Here is a 23,851-nt window from a genome sequence, read left to right on the forward strand (position 1 = left end):
ATGTCTGATCTCACAAACAATAAGTATTTATAGGACTGGAGCCAGACGTGTTGATTTTTAATCTGAGGGGATCTCGCTATTGATACACAACACTAATTCATTTTTACATTTTATTTCACCTTTATTTAACCAGGTAGGCCAGTTGAGAACAAGTTCTCATTTACAACTGCGACCTGGCCAAGATGAAGCAAAGCAGTGCGACAAAAACAACAGAGTTACACATGGGATAAACAAACATACAGTCAATAATACAATAGAAAAATCTATATACAGTGTGCAAATTAAGTAAGGAGGTAAGGCAATAAATAGGCCATAGTGGCAAATTAATTACAATTTAGCAAATTAATACTGGAGTGATAGATGTGCAGATGAGGATGTGCAAGTAGAAATACTGGTGTGCAAAAGAGTAGAAAAACAAATATAGGATGAGGTAGGTAGTTGGTTGGATGGATGGGATATTTACAGATGGGCTGTGTACAGCTGCAGCGATTGGTAAGCTACTCTGACACCTGATGCTTAAAGTTAGTGAGGGAGATAAAAGTCTCCAACTTCAGTGATGAAGCAGTCTAGATGGCACAGGTGAGTGCAGGTAGGCCTAGACAGAGCAGGGGAGTGCAGGTGGCCCTAGACAGAGCAGGGGAGTGCAGGTGGCCCTAGACAGAGCAGGGGAGTGCAGGTGGCCCTAGACAGAGCAGGGGAGTGCAGATGGCCCTAGACAGAGCAGGGGAGTGCAGGTGGCCCTAGACAGAGCAGGGGAGTGCAGGTGGCCCTAGACAGAGCAGGGGAGTGCAGGTGGCCCTAGACAGAGCAGGGGAGTGCAGGTGGCCCTAGACAGAGCAGGGGAGTGCAGGTGGCCCTAGACAGAGCAGGGGAGTGCAGGTGGCCCTAGACAGAGCAGGGGAGTGCAGGTGGCCCTAGACAGAGCAGGGGAGTGCAGGTGGCCCTAGACAGCAGGGGAGTGCAGGTGGCCCTAGACAGAGCAGGGGAGTGCAGGTAGGCCTAGACAGAGCAGGGGAGTGCAGGTAGGCCTAGACAGAGCAGGGGAGTGCAGGTGGCCCTAGACAGAGCAGGGGAGTGCAGGTGGGCCTAGACAGAGTAGGGGAGTGCAGGTGGGCCTAGACAGAGCAGGGGAGTGCAGGTGGGCCTAGACAGAGCAGGGGAGTGCAGGTGGGCCTAGACAGAGCAGGGGAGTGCAGGTGGGCCTAGACAGAGCAAATATCTGGTGGTTGCAGCCCTATTCCACCCCATTATGTTAATATATTCATATATGCAAATACACCCAGTGTATTGATGCAAAACGGGCACATAGTATCTTTTTTATATAAAGAAAATTATATTACAAAATGTATATATGAGTGCATTCTAAGAAAGAAAAAATTTGACAAATTTAGTACTTAACCTCTCTAGGGTAGGTGGGACGAAATCGTCCCGCGCTATTCAACAGCCAGTGACGCATCAGAGCGGCAAATTTAAAACCACAAAATGTCATAATTCAAAGTTCTCAAACATATGACTATTTTACACCATTTGAAAGATAAGACTCTCGTTAATCTAACCACATTGTCCGATTTCAAAAAGGCTTTACAGCGAAAGCAAAACATTAGATTATCTTAGGAGAGTACATAGCCAGAGATAACCACACAGCCATTTTTCAAGCAAGCATATATGTCACAAAAACCAAAAACACAGCTAAATGCAGCACTAACCTTTGATGATCTTCATCAGATGACACTCCTAGGACATTATGTTATACAATACATGCATGTTTTGTTCAATCAAGTTTATATTTATATCAAAAACCAGCTTTTTACATTAGCATGTGATGTTCAGAACTAGCATACCCACCGCAAACTTCCGGTGAATTTACTAAATTACTCACGATTAACGTTCACAAAATACATAACAATTATTTTAAGAATTATAGATACAGAACTCCTTTATGCAATCACGGTGTCAGATTTTAAAATAGCTTTTTTGGTGAAAGCACATTTTGCAATATTCTGAGTAGATTGCCCGGCCATCACGGCTAGCTAATTTGACACCCACCAAGTTTGGCCCTCACCAAACTCAGATTTACTATAAGAAAAATTTGATTACCTTTGCTGTTCTTCGTCAGAATGCACTCCCAGGACTTCTACTTCAACAACGAATGTTGTTTTGGTTCTAAATAATCCATAGTTATATTGAAATAGCTCTTTTGTTCGTGCGTTCAGGTCACAATCCGAAGGGTGACGCACGAGCGCATTTCGTGACAAAAAATGTCAAAATATTCCATTACCGTACTTCGAAGCATGTCAAACGTTGTTTAAAATAAATTTTTATGCGATTTTTCTTGTAAAATAGCGATAATATTCCAACCGGGCGACGTTGTATTCATTCAAAGACTGAAAGAACAAAATGGAGAATTCACATGAACGCGCATCTCCAGTGTCACTGTCCCCAGGCAGGCCAGTAACAAACTCTGCTGCTGTTCTTTGCCCAGAGACTGCAGACATCTCATTACACTTTCTGGCGCCTTCTGAGAGCCAATGGAAGCCTAAGAAAATGTCACGTTACAGCACAGATGCTGTATTTTTGATAGAGAGGCTACAGAAGGACAACAAATTGTCAGACAGGGCACTTCCTGTATGGAAACTTCTCAGGTTTTGGCCTGCCATATGTTATACTCACAGACACCATTCAAACAGTTTTAGAAACGTTAGAGTGTTTTCTATCCAAATCTACTAATTATATCCATATTCTCGTTTCTGGGCAAGAGTAGTAACCAGTTTAACTTGTTTAAGCGCTGATCCCGTAATCGGGATCAACATCCAGCGAAAAATGAGAGCGCCGTAGTCATAACCAAATCTAATAATTTCTGTTTCTCAGACATAGGACTATTTTACACCGTTTTATAGATACACTTCTCCTGAATCGAACCACGTTGTCCGATTTTCAAAAAGGCTTTACAGCGAAAGCAAAACATTACATTATGTTAGGAGAGTACATCGTCAAAATAGCCACACCGTCATTTTCCGACCAACCACATGCATCACAAATAACCAAAACACAGCTAAATGAAGCACTAACCTTTGACAATCTTCATCAGATGACACTCCTAGGAAATCATGTTACACAATGCATGCATTCTTTTGTTCGATAAAGTTCATATTTATATTTAAAAACAGCATTTTTAAATCGGCGGGTGATGTTCAGAAGTTATTTTCCCTCAAATGCATCCGGTGAATCAGCGCTAAAATTTACAAAATTACTATTCTAAAACATTTTTCAAATGTAATATTGTCATTCAAAGAATTATAGATTAACATCTCGTGAATGCAACCGCATTGCCAGATTTAAAAATAACTTTACTGGGAAATCACACTTTGCAATAAACGAGGTGCTATGCTCAGAGAAATAGGCTAGGCGATACAGGTTAGCGCCATCTTGGAACCATCTAAAATCAAATATACTATTGTAAATATTCCCTTACCTTTGATTATCTTCATTAGAAGGCACTTCCAGGAATCCCAGGTCCACAACAAATGTAGTTTTGTTCGAAAAAGTTAATAATTTATGTCCCAATAGCTCCTTCTTGTTAGCACGTTCCGAAGGCTACTCAAAATGTACTGAAGCGCGCGGGACTTGTCGTCACGAATGTGCAAAAAATATATATTTACGTTCGTTCAAACATGTCAAACGTTGTATAACATAAATCTTTAGGGCCTTTTTCAACCAGAGCTTCAATAATATTCAAGGCGGACGATTGCATTGTCTTACTAAACGTTTCGGAACGAAGGGGTACCCATGGGCTCCCGCATCATAGTAGTAATGGCCCTCCCCCTATGACCAACTTTCCAAGCCTCTCTTTCGGTCAGTTTCTACCGGAGAAGACTCAAACCACTTTGTAAAGACTGTTGACATCTAGTGGAAGCCTTAGGAAGTGCTCAATGAATCCTAAGTGTTGAAGGTGATTCCACAAATCAGATTTCCACTTCCTGTTAGGATCTGTCTCGGGGTTTTGACTGCCATCTGAGTTCTGTTATACTCAGACACCGTTCAAACAGTTTTAGAAACTTTAGAGTTTTCTATCCAAATCTACTAATTATATGCATATCCTAGCTTCTGAGTTTGAGTAGGAGGCCGTTTAAAATGGGCACGTATTTTTTTCAAAATTCACTGTAGCGCCCCCTATCCTTAACGTGCGTCAAGAGTTTAAATCGGGTACGTTTTTTTATCCAGCTGTGCAAATACTGCCCCCTAGCCCCAACAGGTTAAATCCCCACAAATCCCCAAACTCTATTCATTACTTGTCCGTGCCAATAAAATGTTTTATACTTAATGGATTTAAAACAAATTCAAACTGTCCAATTGTTGCATTCATTAGAATTGTTTTTAAACCTAACAATTTTTATGACGTCGCTAATTCTAACGTATTCCAACATTATGTTATGTTCATGTTTTTATGTTATTCCACTGCTGTGATGACGCCGTCTAAGCCTCGTGTTGACGTTCTCCTCAGGGGAAGGAGGAGATGCTGACCAGCATGCCGTTCGCCCGGCCGCAGGACTTGGGGCCGTCCGTTGCCATAGTAACCAAAGTGAACCGCATCCAGGACCAGTTGGTGAAAAAGCACGATGTGGAGCTGCACATGCACGTCACCCGCCTGGAGATCGCCCCGCAGATATACGGCATGTGAGTATCACCACCTGTGTTTGTGTGTCTGGGTCTAAGTGCATGTGCGTGTCTGTTCACTGTGCGTGTCTGTTCACTGTGCGTGTCTGTTCACTGTGCGTGTCTGTTCACTGTGCGTGTCTGTTCACTGTGCGTGTCTGTTCACTGTGCGTGTCTGTTCACTGTGCGTGTCTGTTCACTGTGCGTGTCTGTTCACTGTGCGTGGTGTCTGTTCACTGTGCGTGCGTGTCTGTTCACTGTGCGTGCGTGTCTGTTCACTGTGCGTGCCTGTTTAATGTGCGTGCGTGCCTGTTTAATGTGCGTGCGTGTCTGTTTAATGTGCGTGCGTGTCTGTTTAATGTGCGTGTGGTGTGTATCCGTCTATCTGTAGTCGGTGTGTGTGTGAGCGTGTCTGTGTGTGTGTGTCAGTCTATCTCTAGTTGGTGTGTCCGTCCGTCTGTACGGCGTGTGTCCGTCCGTCTGTACGGCGTGTGTCCGTCCGTCTGTACGGCGTGTCCGTCCGTCCGTCCGTCTGTACGGCGTGTGTCCGTCCGTCCGTCCGTCTGTACGGCGTGCGTGTCCGTCCGTCCGTCCGTCTGTACGGCGTGCGTGTCCGTCCGTCCGTCCGTCTGTACGGCGTGCGTGTCCGTCCGTCCGTCCGTCTGTACGGCGTGCGTGTCCGTCCGTCCGTCTGTACGGCGTGCGTGTCCGTCCGTCCGTCTGTACGGCGTGCGTGTCCGTCCGTCCGTCTGTACGGCGTGCGTGTCCGTCCGTCCGTCTGTACGGCGTGCGTGTCCGTCCGTCCGTCTGTACGGCGTGCGTGTCCGTCCGTCCGTCTGTACGGCGTGCGTGTCCGTCCGTCCGTCTGTACGGCGTGCGTGTCCGTCCGTCCGTCTGTACGGCGTGCGTGTCCGTCCGTCCGTCTGTACGGCGTGCGTGTCCGTCCGTCCGTCTGTACGGCGTGCGTGTCCGTCCGTCCGTCTGTACGGCGTGCGTGTCCGTCCGTCCGTCTGTACGGCGTGCGTGTCCGTCCGTCCGTCTGTACGGCGGCGGCCGCGTCCGCGTCGGCGTGCGGTCCGTCCGTCCGTCTGTACGGCGGCGGTCGGCCGTCCGTCCGCGTCGGCGGCGTGCGGTCCGTGCGGCGTCTGTACGGCGTGCGTGTCGGTCCGTGCGTGTCCGTCTGTACGGCGTGCGTGTCGGTCCGTGCGTGTCCGTCTGTACGGCGTGCGTGTCGGTCCGTGCGTGTCCGTCTGTACGGCGTGCGTGTCCGTCTGTACGGTGCGTGTCCGTCTGTACGGTGTGTGTGTGTCCGTCTGTACGGTGTGTGTGTGTCCGTCTGTATGGTGTATCTCTAGTCGGTGGATGCTTCTGTATAATGTGTGTGCCCGTGTGTGTGTGCGCGTCTTTATTGTGTGTGTATCCGTGTGTATCTCTAGTCGCTGGGTGCTTCTGTATAAGTGTGTGTGGTGTGTCCGTGTGCCTGTGCTGGTGCCTGATGTGTGTGTGTGTGTGTATCCGTGTGTATCTCTAGTTGCTGGGTGCTTCTGTATAATGTGTGTGTATCCGTGTGCATCTCCAGTCGCTGGGTGCTTCTGTATAATGTGTGTGTATCCGTGTGTATCTCTAGTCGCTGGGTGCTTCTGTATAATGTGTGTGTGTGTGTGTATCCGTGTGTATCTCTAGTCGCTGGGTGCTTCTGTATAATGTGTGTGTATCCGTGTGTATCTCTAGTCGCTGGGTGCTTCTGTATAATGTGTGTGTATCCGTGTGTATCTCTAGTCGCTGGGTGCTTCTGTATAAGGGGGTGTGTGTGTGTGTGTGTGGTGTGTGTGTGTATCCGTGTGTATCTCTAGTCGCTGGGTGCTTCTGTATAATGTGTGTGTGTATCCGTGTGTATCTCTAGTCGCTGGGTGCTTCTGTATAATGTGTGTGTATCCGTGTGTATCTCTAGTCGCTGGGTGCTTCTGTATAATGTGTGTGTATCCGTGTGTATCTCTAGTCGCTGGGTGCTTCTGTATAATGTGTGTGTATCCGTGTGTATCTCTAGTCGCTGGGTGCTTCTGTATAATGTGTGTGTATCCGTGTGTATCTCTAGTCGCTGGGTGCTTCTGTATAATGTGTGTGTATCCGTGTGTATCTCTAGTCGCTGGGTGCTTCTGTATAATGTGTGTGTATCCGTGTGTATCTCTAGTTGCTGGGTGCTTCTGTATAATGTGTGTGTGTGTGTGTGTGTGTGTGTGTGTGTGTGTGTGTGTGTGTGTGTGTGTGTGTGTGTCCGTGTGTATCTCTAGTCGCTGGGTGCTTCTGTATAATGTGTGTGTATCCGTGTGTATCTCTAGTCGCTGGGTGCGTCTGCTGTTTGGCCGTGAGTTCCCCCTGCAGGACCTGCTGGTGGTCTGGGATGCTCTGTTTGCTGACAGCATCACTCTAGACCTGGTGGACTATGTCTTCGTTGCCATGCTGCTCTACATCAGAGACGCCTGTAAGGACCTCCCTCACTGCCCGTCAGTCAGCCAGTCTGTCAGTCAGCCAGTCTGTCAGTCAGCCAGTCAGCCAGCCAGTCTGCCAGTCAGCCAGCCAGTCTGTCAGTCAGCCAGCCAGCCAGTCTGTCAGTCTGTCAGCCAGTCTGTCTGTCTGTCAGCCAGTCAGTCAGTCAGCCAGTCTGTCAGTCAGCCAGTCTGTCAGTCAGCCAGTCTGTCAGTCAGCCAGTCTGTCAGTCAGCCAGTCTGTCAGTCAGCCAGTCTGTCAGCCAGCCAGTCTGTCAGTCAGCCAGCCAGTCTGTCAGTCAGCCAGCCAGTCTGTCAGTCAGCCAGCCAGTCTGTCAGTCAGCCAGCCAGTCTGTCAGTCAGCCAGCCAGTCTGTCAGTCAGCCAGCCAGTCTGTCAGTCAGCCAGCCAGTCTGTCAGTCAGCCAGCCAGTCTGTCAGTCAGCCAGCCAGTCTGTCAGCCAGTCTGTCAGTCTGTCAGCCAGTCTGTCAGTCTGTCAGCCAGTCAGCCAGTCTGTCAGTCAGCCAGTCTGTCAGTCAGCCAGTCTGTCAGTCAGCCAGTCTGTCAGACTGGCTGACTGACTGGCTGGCTGACAGACTGGCTGACAGACTGGCTGGCTGACAGACTGGCTGACAGACTGGCTGACAGACTGGCTGGCTGACAGACTGGCTGACAGACTGGCTGGCAGACTGGCAGACTGACAGGCTGACAGACTGGCTGGCTGGCTGACAGACTGACAGACTGACAGACTGACAGACTGACAGACTGACAGACTGACAGACTGACAGACTGGCTGACTGGCTGACAGACTGACAGACTGACAGACTGGCTGACAGACTGGCTGACAGACTGGCTGACAGACTGGCTGACAGACTGGCTGACTGGCTGACTGGCTGACAGACTGGCTGACTGGCTGACTGGCTGACTGGCTGACTGACTGACTGGCTGACTGGCTGACTGACTGACTGGCTGACTGGCTGACTGACTGACTGACTGGCTGACTGACTGACTGACTGACTGACTGACTGGCTGACAGCTAGTCTGTCTGTCTGTCTGTCAGCTAGTCTGTCTGTCTGTCAGCTAGTCTGTCTGTCTGTCTGTCAGCTAGTCTGTCAGCCAGCCAGTCATTGAGCCCTGCTAACTGTTTGTGTTGTTTCCTGTCTGTCTCAGTGATAGCGAGTAACTTCCAGACCTGTCTGGGCCTTCTAATGCACTACCCACCTATAGGAGACATCCACACCCTACTACACAAGGCTCTGTTCCTCAGAGATCCCAAGGTAAGAACACACACACTACCCACCTATAGAAGACATCCACACCCTACTACACAAGGCTCTGTTCCTCAGAGATCCCAAGGTAAGAACACACACACTACCCACCTATAGGAGACATCCACACCCTACTACACAAGGCTCTGTTCCTCAGAGATCCCAAGGTAAGAACACACACACTACCCACCTATAGAAGACATCCACACCCTACTACACAAGGCTCTGTTCCTCCGAGACCCCAAGGTAAGAACACACACTACCCACCTATAGGAGACATCCACACCCTACTACACAAGGCTCTGTTCCTCAGAGACCCCAAGGTAAGAGCTCACACACACACTACCCACCTATAGAAGACATCCACACCCTACTACACAAGGCTCTGTTCCTCAGAGACCCCAAGGTAAGAGCTCACACACACTACCCACCTATAGAAGACATCCACACCCTACTACACAAGGCTCTGTTCCTCAGAGATCCCAAGGTAAGAGCTCACACACACACTACCCACCTATAGGAGACATCCACACCCTACTACACAAGGCTCTGTTCCTCAGAGATCCCAAGGTAAGAACACACACACTACCCACCTATAGAAGACATCCACACCCTACTACACAAGGCTCTGTTCCTCAGAGATCCCAAGGTAAGAACACACACACTACCCACCTATAGAAGACATCCACACCCTACTACACAAGGCTCTGTTCCTCCGAGACCCCAAGGTAAGAGCTCACACATACACACACACACCTCTACTTAGTTGTTTTTCCACCCTGAAGGTGTGTGTTGAAGACAACAGGGTTGCTGCCCTGCGCTGAGAGTGTTCTGGTTTATGAGCTGTCCTGACTCCTGTCCCTTCACTGCCCAAATGACATCCAACCAACTTGACACAACTGTGGGAAGCATTGTAGTCAACATGGGCCAGCATCCCTGTGGAACGCTTTCAACACCTTTTAGAGTCCATGTCCTGAAGAATATAGTCTGTTCTGAGTACAAAATATTATGAAGGTGTTGGTAATGTTTTTGACTCTGTGTGTGTTGGCCTTCTAGTAGTCAATAAAGTAACCTTATTAGAGTGAAATAAATATGCTATAGGCAGCGCTGTGGCCGGGTCCACTCGGGTCCATCAGCTGTAGTTACATAGGCCAGAGACCTGACAACAATCAAACAAGACCTAACCCAGATGACAAGTTAGAATTTCAGAACCTGGTCCGGGTAATATCAGGTCCACCCGGACCCATGAAGACCTCTAGTTCGTAGTGTGGCATGACGCTGATATTCAGAGTAGTTGGCTCAACCACATGGCGATCTGGGACCATGTGAGACCGCCCACACAACAGTATTTTTCAGTGTCTCTATTTTATCACTATTTAAACTGAGCTGTATTCACTGTTGATGCCTTTTCCTTTAGAACAATCCTCGGCCGGCCAACTACCAGTTCCAACAGAATCTGGACTATTACAAGACCAGAGGGGCAGACCTTGTCAACAGCACCCGGTAAGCTTGTTTGCACACTCACACACACGAGCATGAGGGACAATGATCATAACAACCACACACTGTTGTTTCACAATATCTTGCTAAACTAACTCTCTTTCTTTTTTCTCTCTTTATATTTTTTTCTCTTTTTTTTCTCTTTTTTTTTCTCTCTTTTTTTTTCTCGCTCTTCCCCCTCAGTGCCAAGACGGCTCCTCTCAACATCAACAAAGTCTCCAGCAGCCTGCTCAGCTTTGGGAGGAAGCTCATCGCTCCCGCCATGTCAGGGGGTGTTGCCAGCGTTATCTCTCCAATCAACAGCGAGATTCGTTCTGCCCCCTCCCCCCTCACTGCAGCCCCCCAGGCCGAGCCCCTGTCCTCTGGCCACGCCCCCCTGCAGACACACTCCCAGTCCCAGCACCAGCGCCTACTGAAGTCTGAGAGCATGCCAGTCTACCTGAGCCAAGGTGAGGGTTGGGAACACACCCACACTCTTAATCTAACAGGTATACTAGGACGTTGATGCTCACACATCCATCCATACAGAATCTTAGAGAAGATTTTTTTATTTTATTTCAGCTTTATTTAACCAGGTAGGCCAGTTGAGAACAAGTTCTCATTTACAACTGCGACCTGGCCAAGATAAAGCAAAGCAGTGGAATAAACAAGCGCACAGTCAATAATACAATGGGGGGGGGGGAGGGGGAAAAGTCTATATACAGTGTGTGCAAATGGCATGAGGCGGTAAGGCAATAAATAGGCCATAGTAGCGAAGTAATTACAGTTTAGCAAATTAACACAGGAGTGATAGATGAGCAGATGATGGTGTGTAAGTAGTGATACTGGTGTGTAAAAGAGTAGAAAAGTAAATAAAAACAGTAAGGGGATGAGGTAGGTCCTAATCCAGGCACTTGTCATCTCCCGTCTGGATTATTGCAACTCGCTGTTGGCTGGGCTCCCTGCCTGTGCCATTAAACCCCTACAACTCATCCAGAACGCCGCAGCCCGTCTGGTGTTCAACCTTCCCAAGTTCTCTCACGTCACCCCGCTCCTCCGCTCTCTCCACTGGCTTCCAGTCGAAGCTCGCATCCGCTACAAGACCATGGTGCTTGCCTACGGAGCTGTGAGGGGAACGGCACCTCCGTACCTTCAGGCTCTGATCAGGCCCTACACCCAAACAAGGGCACTCCGTTCATCCACCTCTGGCCTGCTCGCCTCCCTACCTCTGAGGAAGCACAGTTCCCGCTCAGCCCAGTCAAAACTGTTCGCTGCTCTGGCACCCCAATGGTGGAACAAGCTCCCTCACGACGCCAGGACAGCGGAGTCAATCACCACCTTCCGGAGACACCTGAAACCCCACCTCTTCAAGGAATACCTGGGATAGGATAAAGTAATCCTTCTAACCCCCCCTTAAAAGATTTAGATGCACTATTGTAAATTGGGTGTTCCACTGGATATTATAGGTGAATGCACCAATTTGTAAGTCGCTCTGGATAAGAGCGTCTGCTAAATGACTAAAATGTAAATGTAGGTAGGTAGATTAATGTGCTATTTACAGATGAGCTATGTGCAGCTGCAGTGGTCGGTTAGCTGCTCAGATAGCTGATGTTTAAAGTTAGTTAGGGAAATGTAAGTCTCCAGCTTCAGCGATTTTTGAAATTCTTTCCAGTCACTGGCAGCAGAGAACTGGAAGGAAAGGCGGCCAAAGGACGTGTTGGCTTTGGGGATGAGAGCGCGTGCTACGGGTGGGTGTTGTTATCGTGACCAGTGAGCTGAGATAAGGTGGAGCTTATAGATGACCTGGAGCCAGTGGGTCTGGTGATGAATATGTAGTGAGGGCCAGCCAACAAGAGCATACAGGTCGCAGTGGTGGGTGGTATAAGGTGATTTGGTGACAAAACGGATGGCACTGTGATGGACTGCATCCAGTTTGCTGCGTTGAGTATTGGAAGCTATTTTATAAATGACATCGCCGAAGTCGAGGATCGGTAGGATAGTCAGTTTTACTAAGGTAAGTTTGGCGGCGTGAGTGAAGGAGGCTTTGTTGCGAAATAGGAAGCTGATTCTAGATTTGATTTTTGGATTGGAGATGTTTGATATGAGTCTGGAAGGAGAGTTGACAGTCTAGCCAGACACCTAGGTAGTTGTAGTTGTTCATGTATTCTAGGTCAGAACCGTCCAGAGTAGTGATGCTAGTCGGGCGGGCGGGTGCAGGCAGCGAACGGTTGAAAAGCATGCATGGCCCCATCACCATATATAATAGCAATAATCAATAATCAACTATGAAGTGCATGCACCCTTTTTTTCCAAACTTTTCCCACATTTTGTTACATTACAGCCTTATTCTAAAATTGATTAAATCATTTCCCCCCTCAATCTATACACAATATCCCATAATGACAAAGTAAAAACAGTTAAAGACATTTTTGCAAATTGTATAAAATAATACTGAAATCACATTTACGTAAGTATTCAGACCCTTCACTCAGTACTTTGTTGAAGCACCTTTGGCAGCGATTATAGCATTGAGTTTTCTTGGGTCTGACGCTACAAGCTTAGCACACTTGTATTTGAGGAGTTTCTCCCATTCTTCTCTGCAGATCCTCTCAAGCTCTGTCAGGTTGGATGGGGAGCGTTGCAGCACAGCTGTTTTCAGGTCTCTCCAGAGATGTTCAAACCTGGGCTTTGGCTGGGCCACTAAAGGACATTCAGAGACTTGTCCCGAAGCCACTCCTGAATTGTCTTGGCTGTGTGCTTACGGTCGTTGTTCTGTTGGAAGGTGAACCTTCGCCCCAGTCTGAGGTCCTGAGCGCTCTGGGGTAGGTTTTCATCAAGGACATGATGTTTGGCATTCAGGCCAAATAGTTAAATCTTGGTTTCATCAGACCAGAGAATCTTGTTTTTCATGGTCTGTGAGTCTAGGTGCCTTTTGGCAAACTCCAAGCGGGCTGTCAGGTGCCTTTTACTGAGGAGTGGCTTCCATCTGGTCACTCTACAATAAAGTCCTGATTGGTGGAGTGCTGCAGAGATGGTTGTCCTTCTGGAAGGTTATCACATCTCTACACAGTAACTCTGGAGCTCTGTCAGAGTGACCATCGAGTTCTTGGTCTCCTCCCTGACCAAGGCCCTTCTCCCCTGATTGCTCAGTTTGTCAGGGCGGCCAGCTCTAGGAAGAGTCTTGGTGGTTCCAAACTTCTTCCATTTAAGAATGATGGAGGCCACTGTGTTCTTGGGGACCTTCAGTTTGAGTCCACATGAATATACCACAGGTGGACTCCAAGTTGTAGAAACATTTCAAGAATGATCAATTAAACCAGGATGCGCCTGAGCTCAGTTTGAAGTCTCATAGCAAAGGGTCTGAATAATTATGTAAATAAGGTATTTCTGTTTTTTAATATTTAATACATTTGCAAATATTTGTGTGTAGATTGAGGAGGGGGGGGAGTAATTTAATACATTTTAGAATAAGGCTGTAACGTAACAAAATGTGGAAACATTCAAGGGGTCTGAATACTTTCCGAATATGTGACTATCTTTCACAGTTCAAAAGTTTGAGGTTACTTAGAAATGTCCTTGTTTTGCTTTTCTTTCAAAAACATTTTTTGTCCATTTAAAATAACATCAAATTGATCAGAAATACAGTGTTGACATTGTTAATGTTGTAAATGACTGTTGTAGCTGGAAACGGCAGATTTATTTTAATGGAATATCTACATAGGCGTACAGAGGCCCATTATCAGCAACCATCACACCCGTGTTCCAATGGCACGTTGTGTTAGCTAATCCAAGTTTATCATTTTAAAAGGCTAATTGATCATTAGAAAACCCTTTTGCAATTGTTAGCACAGCTGAAAACTGTCGTGCTGATTAAAGAAGAAATAGAACTGGCCTTCTTTAGACTAGATAAGTGTCTGGAGCATCAGCATTTGTGGGTTCGATTACAGGCTCAAAATGTCCAGAAACAAAGACATTTCTTCTGAAACTCGTCAGTCTATTCTTGTTCTGAGAAATGAAGGCTATTCCATGCGAGAAATTGCCAAGAAACTGAAGATCTCGTACAGCGCTGTGTACTACTCCCTTCACAGAACAGCGCAAACTGTCTCTAACCAGAATAGAAAGAGAAGTGGGAGTCCCCGGTGCACAACTGAGCAGGGGGACAGCTTACATTAGTGTCTAGTTTGAGTAACAGAAGCCTCACAAGTCCTCAACTGGCAGCTTCATTAAATAGTACCGTAAAACACCAGTCTCAACTTCAGTGAAGAGGCGACTCCGGGATGCTGACCTTCTAAGCAGAGTTGCAAAGAAAAAGCCATATCTCTGTCCAGTGTCCTTTTGCCCATCTTAATCTTTATTTTTATTGGCCAGTCTGAGATGCCTAGAAGGCCAGCATCCCGGAGTCGTCTCTTCACTGTTGATGTTGAGACTGGTGTTTTGCGGGTACTATTTAATGAAGCTGCCAGTTGAGGACTTGTGAGGCGTCTGTTTCTCAAACTAGACACTCTAATGTACTTGTCCTCTTTCTCAGTTGTGCACCGGGGCTTCCCACTCCTTCTATTCTGGTTAGAGCCCGTCATTACCACGAGCCCATCCTCCCCAATTAAGGCGCCACCAACCTCCTGTGGTGTGCTCGAATGATAGACTCACCCTCCTATATGTTAGATGTAGTTTCAGGCGGAGTCTCTCGGGTCTCTCCACCCACATTTTCTCTGACACACAAGGTAACTGCTACCATAGCAACCGCTTGTGTGCATATGTGTGTTGCCGTGTTTTTGCGTCCCCTTTCAACAGTTTGTTTCAACCCTGATCTCTGAGCATCACAGCACTGCTGGCTTTGTAAAGTATTTTCCTCCTGGTTAATTTATCACCAAATCAAAGTTTATTTGTCACGTGCGCCGAATACAACAGGTGTAGACCTTACAGTGAAATGCTTACTCAGGCTCTAACCAATAGTGCAAAAAAAGGTGTGTGTAGGTAAGTAAAGAAATAAAACAACAGTAAAAAGACATTTGAAAATAAGAGTAGCAAGGCTATATACAGACACTGGTTAGTCAGGCTGATTGAGGTAGTATGTACATGTAGATATGGTTAAAGTGACTATGTATATATGATGAACAGAGAGTAGCAGAGCGTAAAAGAGGGGTTGGTGGGTGGTGGGTGGTGGGTGGTGGGACACAATGCAGATAACCCGGTTAGCCAATGTGCGGGAGCACTGGTTGGTCGGGCCAATTGAGGTAGTATGTACATGAATGTATAGTTAAAGTGACTATGCATATAAGATAAACAGAGAGTAGCAGTAGCGTAAAAAGAGGGGTGGGGGGGGGCACACAATGCAAATAGTCCGGGTAGTCATTTGATTACCTGTTCAGGAGTATGGCTTGGGGGTAAAAACTGTTGAGAAGCCTTTTTGTCCCAGACTTGGCACTCCGGTACCGCTTGCCATGCTGTAGTAGAGAGAACAGTCTGTGGCTGGTGTCTTTGACAATTTTTAGGGCCTTCCTCTGACACCGCCTGGTGTAGAGGTCCTGGATGGCAGGCAGCTGGTTCACACTGGTCTTAACCAATCACTGAAAGATGCAAGCCAGCAGAAGTGTGGTAGTCCAGAGTTGAGTAGTATAGTGCCTTCTTGGATGCATGTTATACCACTAGTCAACCAACAGCCGGAGCCAGAGAGGCTGGTTCTGACTCAAAACATTCTCCATCGCTGCAGTAAGTAGGTTGAACCTGAATACAGTCATCACACACTCGTATGTTGAGGAGGTAAGAACAGGATTGAGGTTGGTGATAACTGGACTGGTTCATCGGTTCTCTCTGCTACTCACAGCCCTCATCTGTTTGTCTTTGTGTTCATCTTTTCTCTCTTTTTCAGGCCAAACCTCCAGGACAGTTGGCTCCTCCCCCAGCATAGAGAGTCTCTCTGGGGGACAGGGTCACAACACAGCGTCCCCGCCCCTTCCCGTCTCCAGGGGAAGTGACATCAGCACCTCGTCCCCACCCCTCTCAGCCACCAAGAAGGACTCCTTCTTCATCACTCGCTCCCACAGCAAGACCATGGGCAAGAAAGAGGCCGTGAGTATCTCTCTCTCTTTTCTCTTCCCCCTCTATCTTTCTCTGCAGGTCTCTTTCCTAGCTCATATTTCTCATTCTCTCTCATGCTCTCACACAGTTGTTCCCTCTGTGTTGTCAGGAGGAGGAGTTGGAGGCCCAGGTGTCCTTCCTGCAGGGTCAGATCAATGACCTAGAGGCCATGAGCAAGTACTGTGCCAAGATGATGAACACACACATTGGTAAGTTTACCTACCAATACATATATCAACATGCATATATTAACATGCACATTGAGTTTAACAACCCTGACGCATCAGTGGATAGATTGCAAATCCAGTATCAACACACGCATCTGTGAGGTTCCAATGATAGCCTGTGAGTTGAGCTATAACCACAATGATGTTTTGATCAATCTAGTGATCGAACCAGTAAACAGGTGTAATCAGTCGTTAAAACAAATGCTTTTGATTACTGCTGTATCAAATTGTGTTTGTCACATGCTTCAGTGAAAGTGAAATGCTTACTTACTGGCCCTTTTCCAACAAGGCAGAGTGAAAGATAAAATGACAAATGAAATAGAAATAGTGAGACGAGGAATAAAGAAACAGTGTCTGAATACCCATACTGGAGTCCTAAATAGTAGGCCGTTTGAGTATGCGAAAAAAATCAAGTAAACTTTAAATGCCGGATGTCATACTCATTTCAGCTTTGACAACAGTTAGATACGGGGCTGTGCTACTGTAATCAACAGCTGATCAGTTAGATACGGGGCTGTGCTACTGAAATCAACAGCTGATCTGTTAGATACGGGGGTGTGCTACTGTAATCAACAGCTGATCTGTTAGATACGGGGGTGTGCTACTGAAATCAACAGCTGATCAGTTAGATACGGGGGTGTGCTACTGAAATCAACAGCTGATCAGTTAGATACGGGGCTGTGCTACTGAAATCAACAGCTGATCAGTTAGATACGGGGCTGTGCTACTGAAATCAACAGCTGATCAGTTAGATACGGGGCTGTGCTACTGAAATCAACAGCTGATCAGTTAGATACGGGGCTGTGCTACTGAAATCAACAGCTGATCAGTTAGATACGGGGGTGTGCTACTGAAATCAACAGCTGATCAGTTAGATACGGGGCTGTGCTACTGAAATCAACAGCTGATCAGTTAGATACGGGGCTGTGCTACTGAAATCAACAGCTGATCTGTTAGATACGGGGGTGTGCTACTGAAATCAACAGCTGATCTGTTAGATACGGGGGTGTGCTACTGAAATCAACAGCTGATCTGTTAGATACGGGGGTGTGCTACTGAAATCAACAGCTGATCTGTTAGATACGGGGGTGTGCTACTGTAATCAACAGCTGATCTGTTAGATACGGGGGTGTGCTACTGAAATCAACAGCTGATCTGTTAGATACGGGGGTGTGCTACTGAAATCAACAGCTGATCAGTTAGATACGGGGGTGTGCTACTGAAATCAACAGCTGATCTGTTAGATACGGGGGTGCGCTACTGAAGTCAACGAATACAGGAAACTACGCAATCGCCAATGACGCAGTTTCAGTATGTAAAATATGTTTTATACTATGTGCATTTTTTAAAATCTAGTATGGTTTAAAAACCAGGATGTTCTACTTCTTTCAGCTCTTCTTCTAGTAGAATTCAATGCAGACTTTTCCACAATGCATTGGAAGAGCTGGGCTGCTGGCGAGCCATAGTTCTCTTCAGGTAGCCAGACAACAAAAGTCTACAGTTTTTGTTCTCCTAAAAATTATGTTACAGGTCTTTTTTCTATGTTTTTACCCCAAAGTGGATTTCTGTTTTCTCATTGAAAATTGTTTGTTCTCTTGGCAATCATCAGAGCTTTTAAACTAAATAATAAACCATGTTTTGATTTCTGAATGTATCGGCACCAGGGACTCATTCCCAATGATCGCTCCTTTAGTTTAGTATGTTACTGTCCAGCGGGTCTGAATTTGATTTCTGAATGTATCGGCACCAGGGACTCATTCCCAATGATCGCTCCTTTAGTTTAGTATGTTACTGTCCAGCGGGTCTGAATTTGATTTCTGAATGTATCGGCACCAGGGACTCATTCCCAATGATCACTCCTTTAGTTTAGTATGTTACTGTCCAGCGGGTCTGAATTTGATTTCTGAATGTATCGGCACCAGGGACTCATTCCCAATGATCGCTCCTTTAGTTTAGTATGTTACTGTCCAGCGGGTCTGAATTTGATTTCTGAATGTATCGGCACCAGGGACTCATTCCCAATGATCGCTCCTTTAGTTTAGTATGTTACTGTCCAGCGGGTCTGAATTTGCGCTGCACCTGACTGTCCACGTTTTTCTGTGCAATAGCATTTTGATTTGAAAAGTTTGTCTGTCTACTAGGCTATTTGGTTTTAATTCAGATATGTTACAACACTTTGGTTTCGCTAATAAATAGACTATGTTGAAATGGAACCAAATTCTGTTTCTCTCTTCAGTCCTTTTTAAATAGGATAGACAGTTGAAGTGGGAAGTTTACATACACCTTAGCCAAATACATTTCAACTCAGCTTTTCACAATTCCTGATTTAATCCTAGTAAAAATTCCCTGTCATAGGTCAGTTAGGATCACCACTTTATTTTAAGAATGTGAAATGTCAGAATAATAGTAGAGAGAATGATTTATTTCAGCTTTTATTTCGTTCATCACATTCCCAGTGGGTCAGAAGTTTACATGCACTCAATTAGTATTTGGTAGCATTGCCTTTAAATTGTTTAACTTGGGTCAAACGTTTCGGGTAGCCTTCCACAAGCTTCCTACAATAAGTTGGGTGACCTTTGGCCCATTCCTCCTGACAGAGCTTTGTGATGGCCACTCCAATACCTTGACTTTCTTGTCCTTAAGCCATTTTTCCACAACTTTGGAAGTATGCTTGGGGTCATTGTCCATTTGGAAGACCCATTTGCGACCAAGCTTTAACTTCTTGACTGATGTCTTGAGATGTTGCTTCAATATGTCCACATAGTTGTCCTCCCTCATGATGCCATCTATTTTGTGAAGTGCACCAGTCCCTCCTGCAGCAAAGCAACCCCCACAACATGATGCCGCGACCTCCGTGCTTCACAGTTGGGATGGTGTTCTTCGCCTTGCAAGCATCCCCCTTTTTACTCCAAACATAACGATGGTTATTATGGCCAAACAGTTCTCAGACCAGAGGACATTTCTCCAAAAAGTACGATCTTTGTCCCCATGTGCAGTTGCAAACCGTAGTCTGGCTTTTTTATGGCGGTTTTGGAGCAGTGGCTTCTTCCTTGCTGAGCAGCCTTTCAGGTTATGTCGATATAGGACTCGTTTTACTGTGGATATAGATACTTTTGTACCTGTTTCCTCCAGCATCTTCACAAGGTCCTTTGCTGTTGTTCTGGGATTGATTTGCACTTTTCGCACAAAAGTACGTTCATATCTAGGAGACAGAACGCGTCTCCTTCCTGAGCGGTATGACAGCTGCGTGGTCCCATGGTGTTTATACTTGCGTACTATTGTTTGTACAGATGAACGTGGTACCTTCAGAAATTGCTCCCAAGGATGAAGCAGACTTGTGGAGGTCTACAATCTTTTTCCTGAGGTCTTGGCTGATTTCTTTTGATTTTCCCATGATGTCAAGCAAAGAGGTACTGAGTTTGAAGGTAGGCCTTGAAATACATTCACAGGTACACTTCCAATTGACTCAAATGATGTCAATTGACTCAAATGATGTCAATTAGCCTATCAGAAGCTTCTAAAGCCATGACATAATTTTCTGGAATTATCCATTTTTCCAAACAATTGTTGGAAAAATGACTTGTCATGCACAAAGTAGATGTCCTAACCGACTTGCCAAATCTATAGTTTGTTGACAAGAAATTTGTGGGTTGGTTGAAAAACGAGTTTTAATGAATTTAACCTAAGCGTATATAAACTTCAGACTTCAACTGTATGAGCTGGATAAATGGGCTATGGTATAGGGCCAATGTGACAGCCTATAACTCCATTCCTATTCGATTGAGTTTACAGAAAGTAATCGAATTGGAAATTAGCTATTATCAGACTGGTTAATGCGACGCATGTCTGTTGAATATGCAAAAATTGAGCCGCACTCGGCCCCGCCCCACCTACTCAGCCAGTCAAGAGCCACTACTGTTTTGTGCCCTTGGCATACCCGCATACGTTTTACTAAACGGTGCGTGCTAAATAGTATGCGACAATGAATAGATGGTGTGTAGTACATTAGTATGGGTATATTCAGACAAACGGTGAATAACGAGTAAAAATAGCATGGCTATATACAGGGAGTAGCCGTACCAAGTCAATGTGTAGGGTTACGACTGTAATCTAACTAGACGAGGTGGGATCTTTTTGTCGGTAACAGTAATTATGCAAGAAATGGCATTGGAAATGCCTTAATGCGCAAATATTGATAGAATAATATGGAAGTAAACTTGGGAGGCACGCTTTGATATGTTATCTGGTCCTCCCACTACGACTCTGGAAAGGGTCTGTGCTATCCTTAATCTTGGGACGTCTCTACCCCCATTGAAGTTGACATATAAAATGGTTATGGTTTAGGGTAGGAATGTCCCAAGGATCCCGGGTAGCACTGACCCTCAGGAAAAGCATGCTTCAGATGAAATGCTTTATAACTTCACAGGGTGGTGAAAGTACAAGGTGATGATGCTCCTTTCCAATAAATATTGAGGGTCTTATTCTGGTGACATGATGATCGATGCTTGGCTGCTGTTTGACAGATACAAATATCGCTCTTATCCATAATAATCTCATGTAGGTAGCCTACCCGCACTGTATCTGCCAGCTGTAGGCTAGAGCGCATGTGCCAAGACCAGAGTGGGCACATTCACTGTACAACACAACAGTTTGTGACAAAACCATCAGTAAAGTTGAAAATGCGATGGAAACCCATTTAACTTGCATTTTTCATTCGGTACATGGGAATTTAATAGCAACAATTCGATGGAAACATTTCTGATGGGAAAATGCACATTGTTTTTATGCGTATTTTAGAATATTCAGCATGAAAATCGGTCACCAGTTGGATGGAAACCTAGCTTGTGATCTGTCTCTCTCCTCAGGTAGGATCCAGGAGGTGATCCTACAGGAGCACCTGGAGAAAGAGGATGAGGTGTTGGTGTCACTGGCTGGACTTAAGCAGGTACTGGACAGCAGTGCCACATAAGTGGGTGGGTGGGTGGGGGTGCATGTTAGCGCCTCTGAGTTAGCATTTTGACCATATGTGTAGTACATCTGTGTGTGTTCATCATGACTTGCTCTGTGTGTTTATGAATGAATCCGTCAGATCAAGGACATCCTGAAGGGAGCGCTGCATTTCAACCAGAGCCTGCTGGAGGCTGAGGAGAACGAGGAGATCACCATCGCTGATGACCACTATGACCACGCCAACAGTCACCATGAAGACCAGCCTTACCTGGCCGCGCCGCAGCGTGGCGACGCTGATGGAGAACAGGAGGAAGAGCTGGAGCACGCACCACCAGAGCAACAGGTGAACACATGGTTGTATTAATACGTAGACTCATGTTTGCAGTGTACCCTTGCATACTTTGGTATCTTTCCCTATGCTTGAAAATCTGTGATGACTTGTGGGTATATTGTGACTGATCTACAAATAATACTAGTAGTTATTTATGATGGAAGGTGATTTGTAGATCAGCCAGTCAACAGCAGTGTTGAACAAGCCCCTTGTCTCCCTTTTGCAGGCGTCTCCCCCAGAGTGCTCTCTGTGTGGGGGCTCGGAGGGGAGGAACTGGGATGACTACATTCTGGTCTCTCAGGACGGAGAGCTGCAGCCCACCGAGGGAGGGGTGGAGAGGACCCCTCCAATCAGACAGCTCCATGGCTCGGTCAGGGTGGAGCCGTTCCAGGACCCCCTGATGGGTGCAGCGTCGGGTTCCTCCAGCCCAGACGAGGACAGCATTCACAGCAAAGACTCAGACTTCGCCATTGTCAACTCCCAGGACCTGTGATGGACTTCACTGATCTGGGTGGGAGTTACCACTAACCAGAGATCTAGGATAAGTTGATCTACTCCCTAATCCCCCACCTTAACCATTTGGAGGGATTCATCCCAGCCTGGAGGATATGCTGCCCTACACAGGAAAACCAACTCGCCACTGCTGGATCAAACTTGCCAATGTGGGCTGGACTATGGCAGCCTACCAATACCTTATCTCACCTGCTCTGTATTCCTTCATGAATACCATAGATCTCTCTTATGCCTAGCCTCTTCTCCTGAATGCTTGGGCCTTAGTGCTTATCCAGCCCCACCTGTGACTTTAATGATGATACCTATTTCTGCCACACGAGGGTGCTACAAGACAGTTCACCACAGGCTACCCTCAGGAACTGGAATTCATAGTGCATTTATCAGTGTGAGGGATGCCTTTCCCTTCTCTGTATGTAGTAATGGTAGGGTAGTACCCTGTTTCTCCAGGTAGGGGAGCAGTCTGTCCCATACCTCTTGTCTGTATCTAATGCCTGTGTCTAAAGAGCTTCTCTTGTCTTACCTCCATTCACCGCCTCTGATTGATTGTCCTTTAACTGTTTCGAGGTAGAAGTTGCTCCTAACCAATCGGCAGTCCTACACCTACCATTAGGGGGATGGTACAATAGCTGATCCTGTATCAGTTGTTAGGAGGCAACTTCTACCTACTCTTAACCAGTGCCTGGAAACCATTGACAGATTAAAGCTTCTTATGGCTTGGGGGCGCTATTTTCACATCCGGATGAAAAGTGTGCCCAAAGTAAACTGGCTGCTACTCAGGCCCAGAAGCTAGGATATGCATACAATTGGTATATTTGGATAGAAAACTCTAAAGTTTCTAAAACTGTTTGAATAAAGTCTGTGAGTTTCCACTAGATGTCAACAGTCTTTAGAAATGGATGTTTTTCTTTAGAGAAATAAATGAGTAGCCCTGTTATTTTCCTGTGTCACACCAGGTGCACTCTAATGTTTTGGTGCGCGTGACCTGGAACGTGCTTTCTTTGTTTTCGTCCGGTATTGAACACAGTTTATCCCGTCTTAAATTTGATCGATTATTTACGTAAAAAAATACCTAAAGTTGTATTAGGAAAGTTGATTGAAATATTTGGACAAAGATTACTTATGAGATATTTTGGAGTCATATAGTGTGTGTTGGAACCAGTGTTTTTCTGGATCAAATGCGCCAAATAAATGGACATTTTGGATATATAACGACGGAATTAATCGAACAAAAGGACCATTTGTGATGTTTATGGGACATATTGGAGTGCCAACAGAAGAAGCTCGTCAAAGGTAAGGCATGAATTATATCGTTATTTTTTAGTTTTGTGTCGCGCCTGGCGGGTTGAATTATGATTGTCTGTCTTTGTTTGATGGGGTGCTGTCCTCAGATAATAGCATGGTTTGTTTTCGCCGTAAAGCCTTTATGAAATCTGACACCGCGGCTGGATTAACAAAAAGTGTAGCTTTAATTTGGTGTATTGCATGTGTGATTTCATGAAAGTTTATTATTTGATTTGAATTTGACGCTCTGCCATTTCACCGGATGTTGTCAAATCGATCCCGCTAAAGGGATGTGATCCATAAGTTTAACTGACTCACTTCTTCTTTACATTTTTGTTTAAAGATACAATTTTAACCCAATACAGCTGCATTAATGTGAAATTATTAAATTAAGGAAAACGGGCTTTAAAAAATAATCTATTCCATGTAATAAGATTTGATTATTTCTGATGTCCTTGTATTTATCTTGCTTCCTGGGGTAGCCAAGTAAAGCATTGCACACACAAGGGATGTCCCTACAGCAGAGAGATGGTTATCTATAGACCAATAAAATGCTCGTTACAGTATGCCTATGTCATGTTCAGAG

At 46.0% G+C, this 23,851-nt stretch overlaps 1 protein-coding gene across 1 annotated transcript in view; it reads left to right on the forward strand.

The window, feature by feature from the left end:
* Window positions 1-22,918, forward strand: part of LOC106570538 (TBC1 domain family member 5) — a 42,966-nt gene extending 20,048 nt beyond the window's left edge. The window contains exons 13-22 of the mRNA XM_014142976.3: window positions 4,502-4,674; window positions 6,993-7,135; window positions 8,309-8,415; window positions 9,824-9,909; window positions 10,090-10,355; window positions 15,755-15,954; window positions 16,073-16,172; window positions 21,056-21,135; window positions 21,280-21,483; window positions 21,698-22,918. Of these exons, the coding sequence (XP_013998451.1) occupies window positions 4,502-4,674; window positions 6,993-7,135; window positions 8,309-8,415; window positions 9,824-9,909; window positions 10,090-10,355; window positions 15,755-15,954; window positions 16,073-16,172; window positions 21,056-21,135; window positions 21,280-21,483; window positions 21,698-21,964 (1,626 nt within the window). The 3' untranslated portion in view covers window positions 21,965-22,918. The remainder of the gene's footprint in view (window positions 1-4,501; window positions 4,675-6,992; window positions 7,136-8,308; window positions 8,416-9,823; window positions 9,910-10,089; window positions 10,356-15,754; window positions 15,955-16,072; window positions 16,173-21,055; window positions 21,136-21,279; window positions 21,484-21,697) is intronic.
* Window positions 22,919-23,851: the final 933 nt, after the last annotated feature.

Source organism: Salmo salar, chromosome 14, assembly GCF_965601325.2.
Source record: "Salmo salar chromosome 14, fSalSal1, whole genome shotgun sequence".
In the NCBI taxonomy this organism is placed as follows: domain Eukaryota; kingdom Metazoa; phylum Chordata; class Actinopteri; order Salmoniformes; family Salmonidae; genus Salmo; species Salmo salar.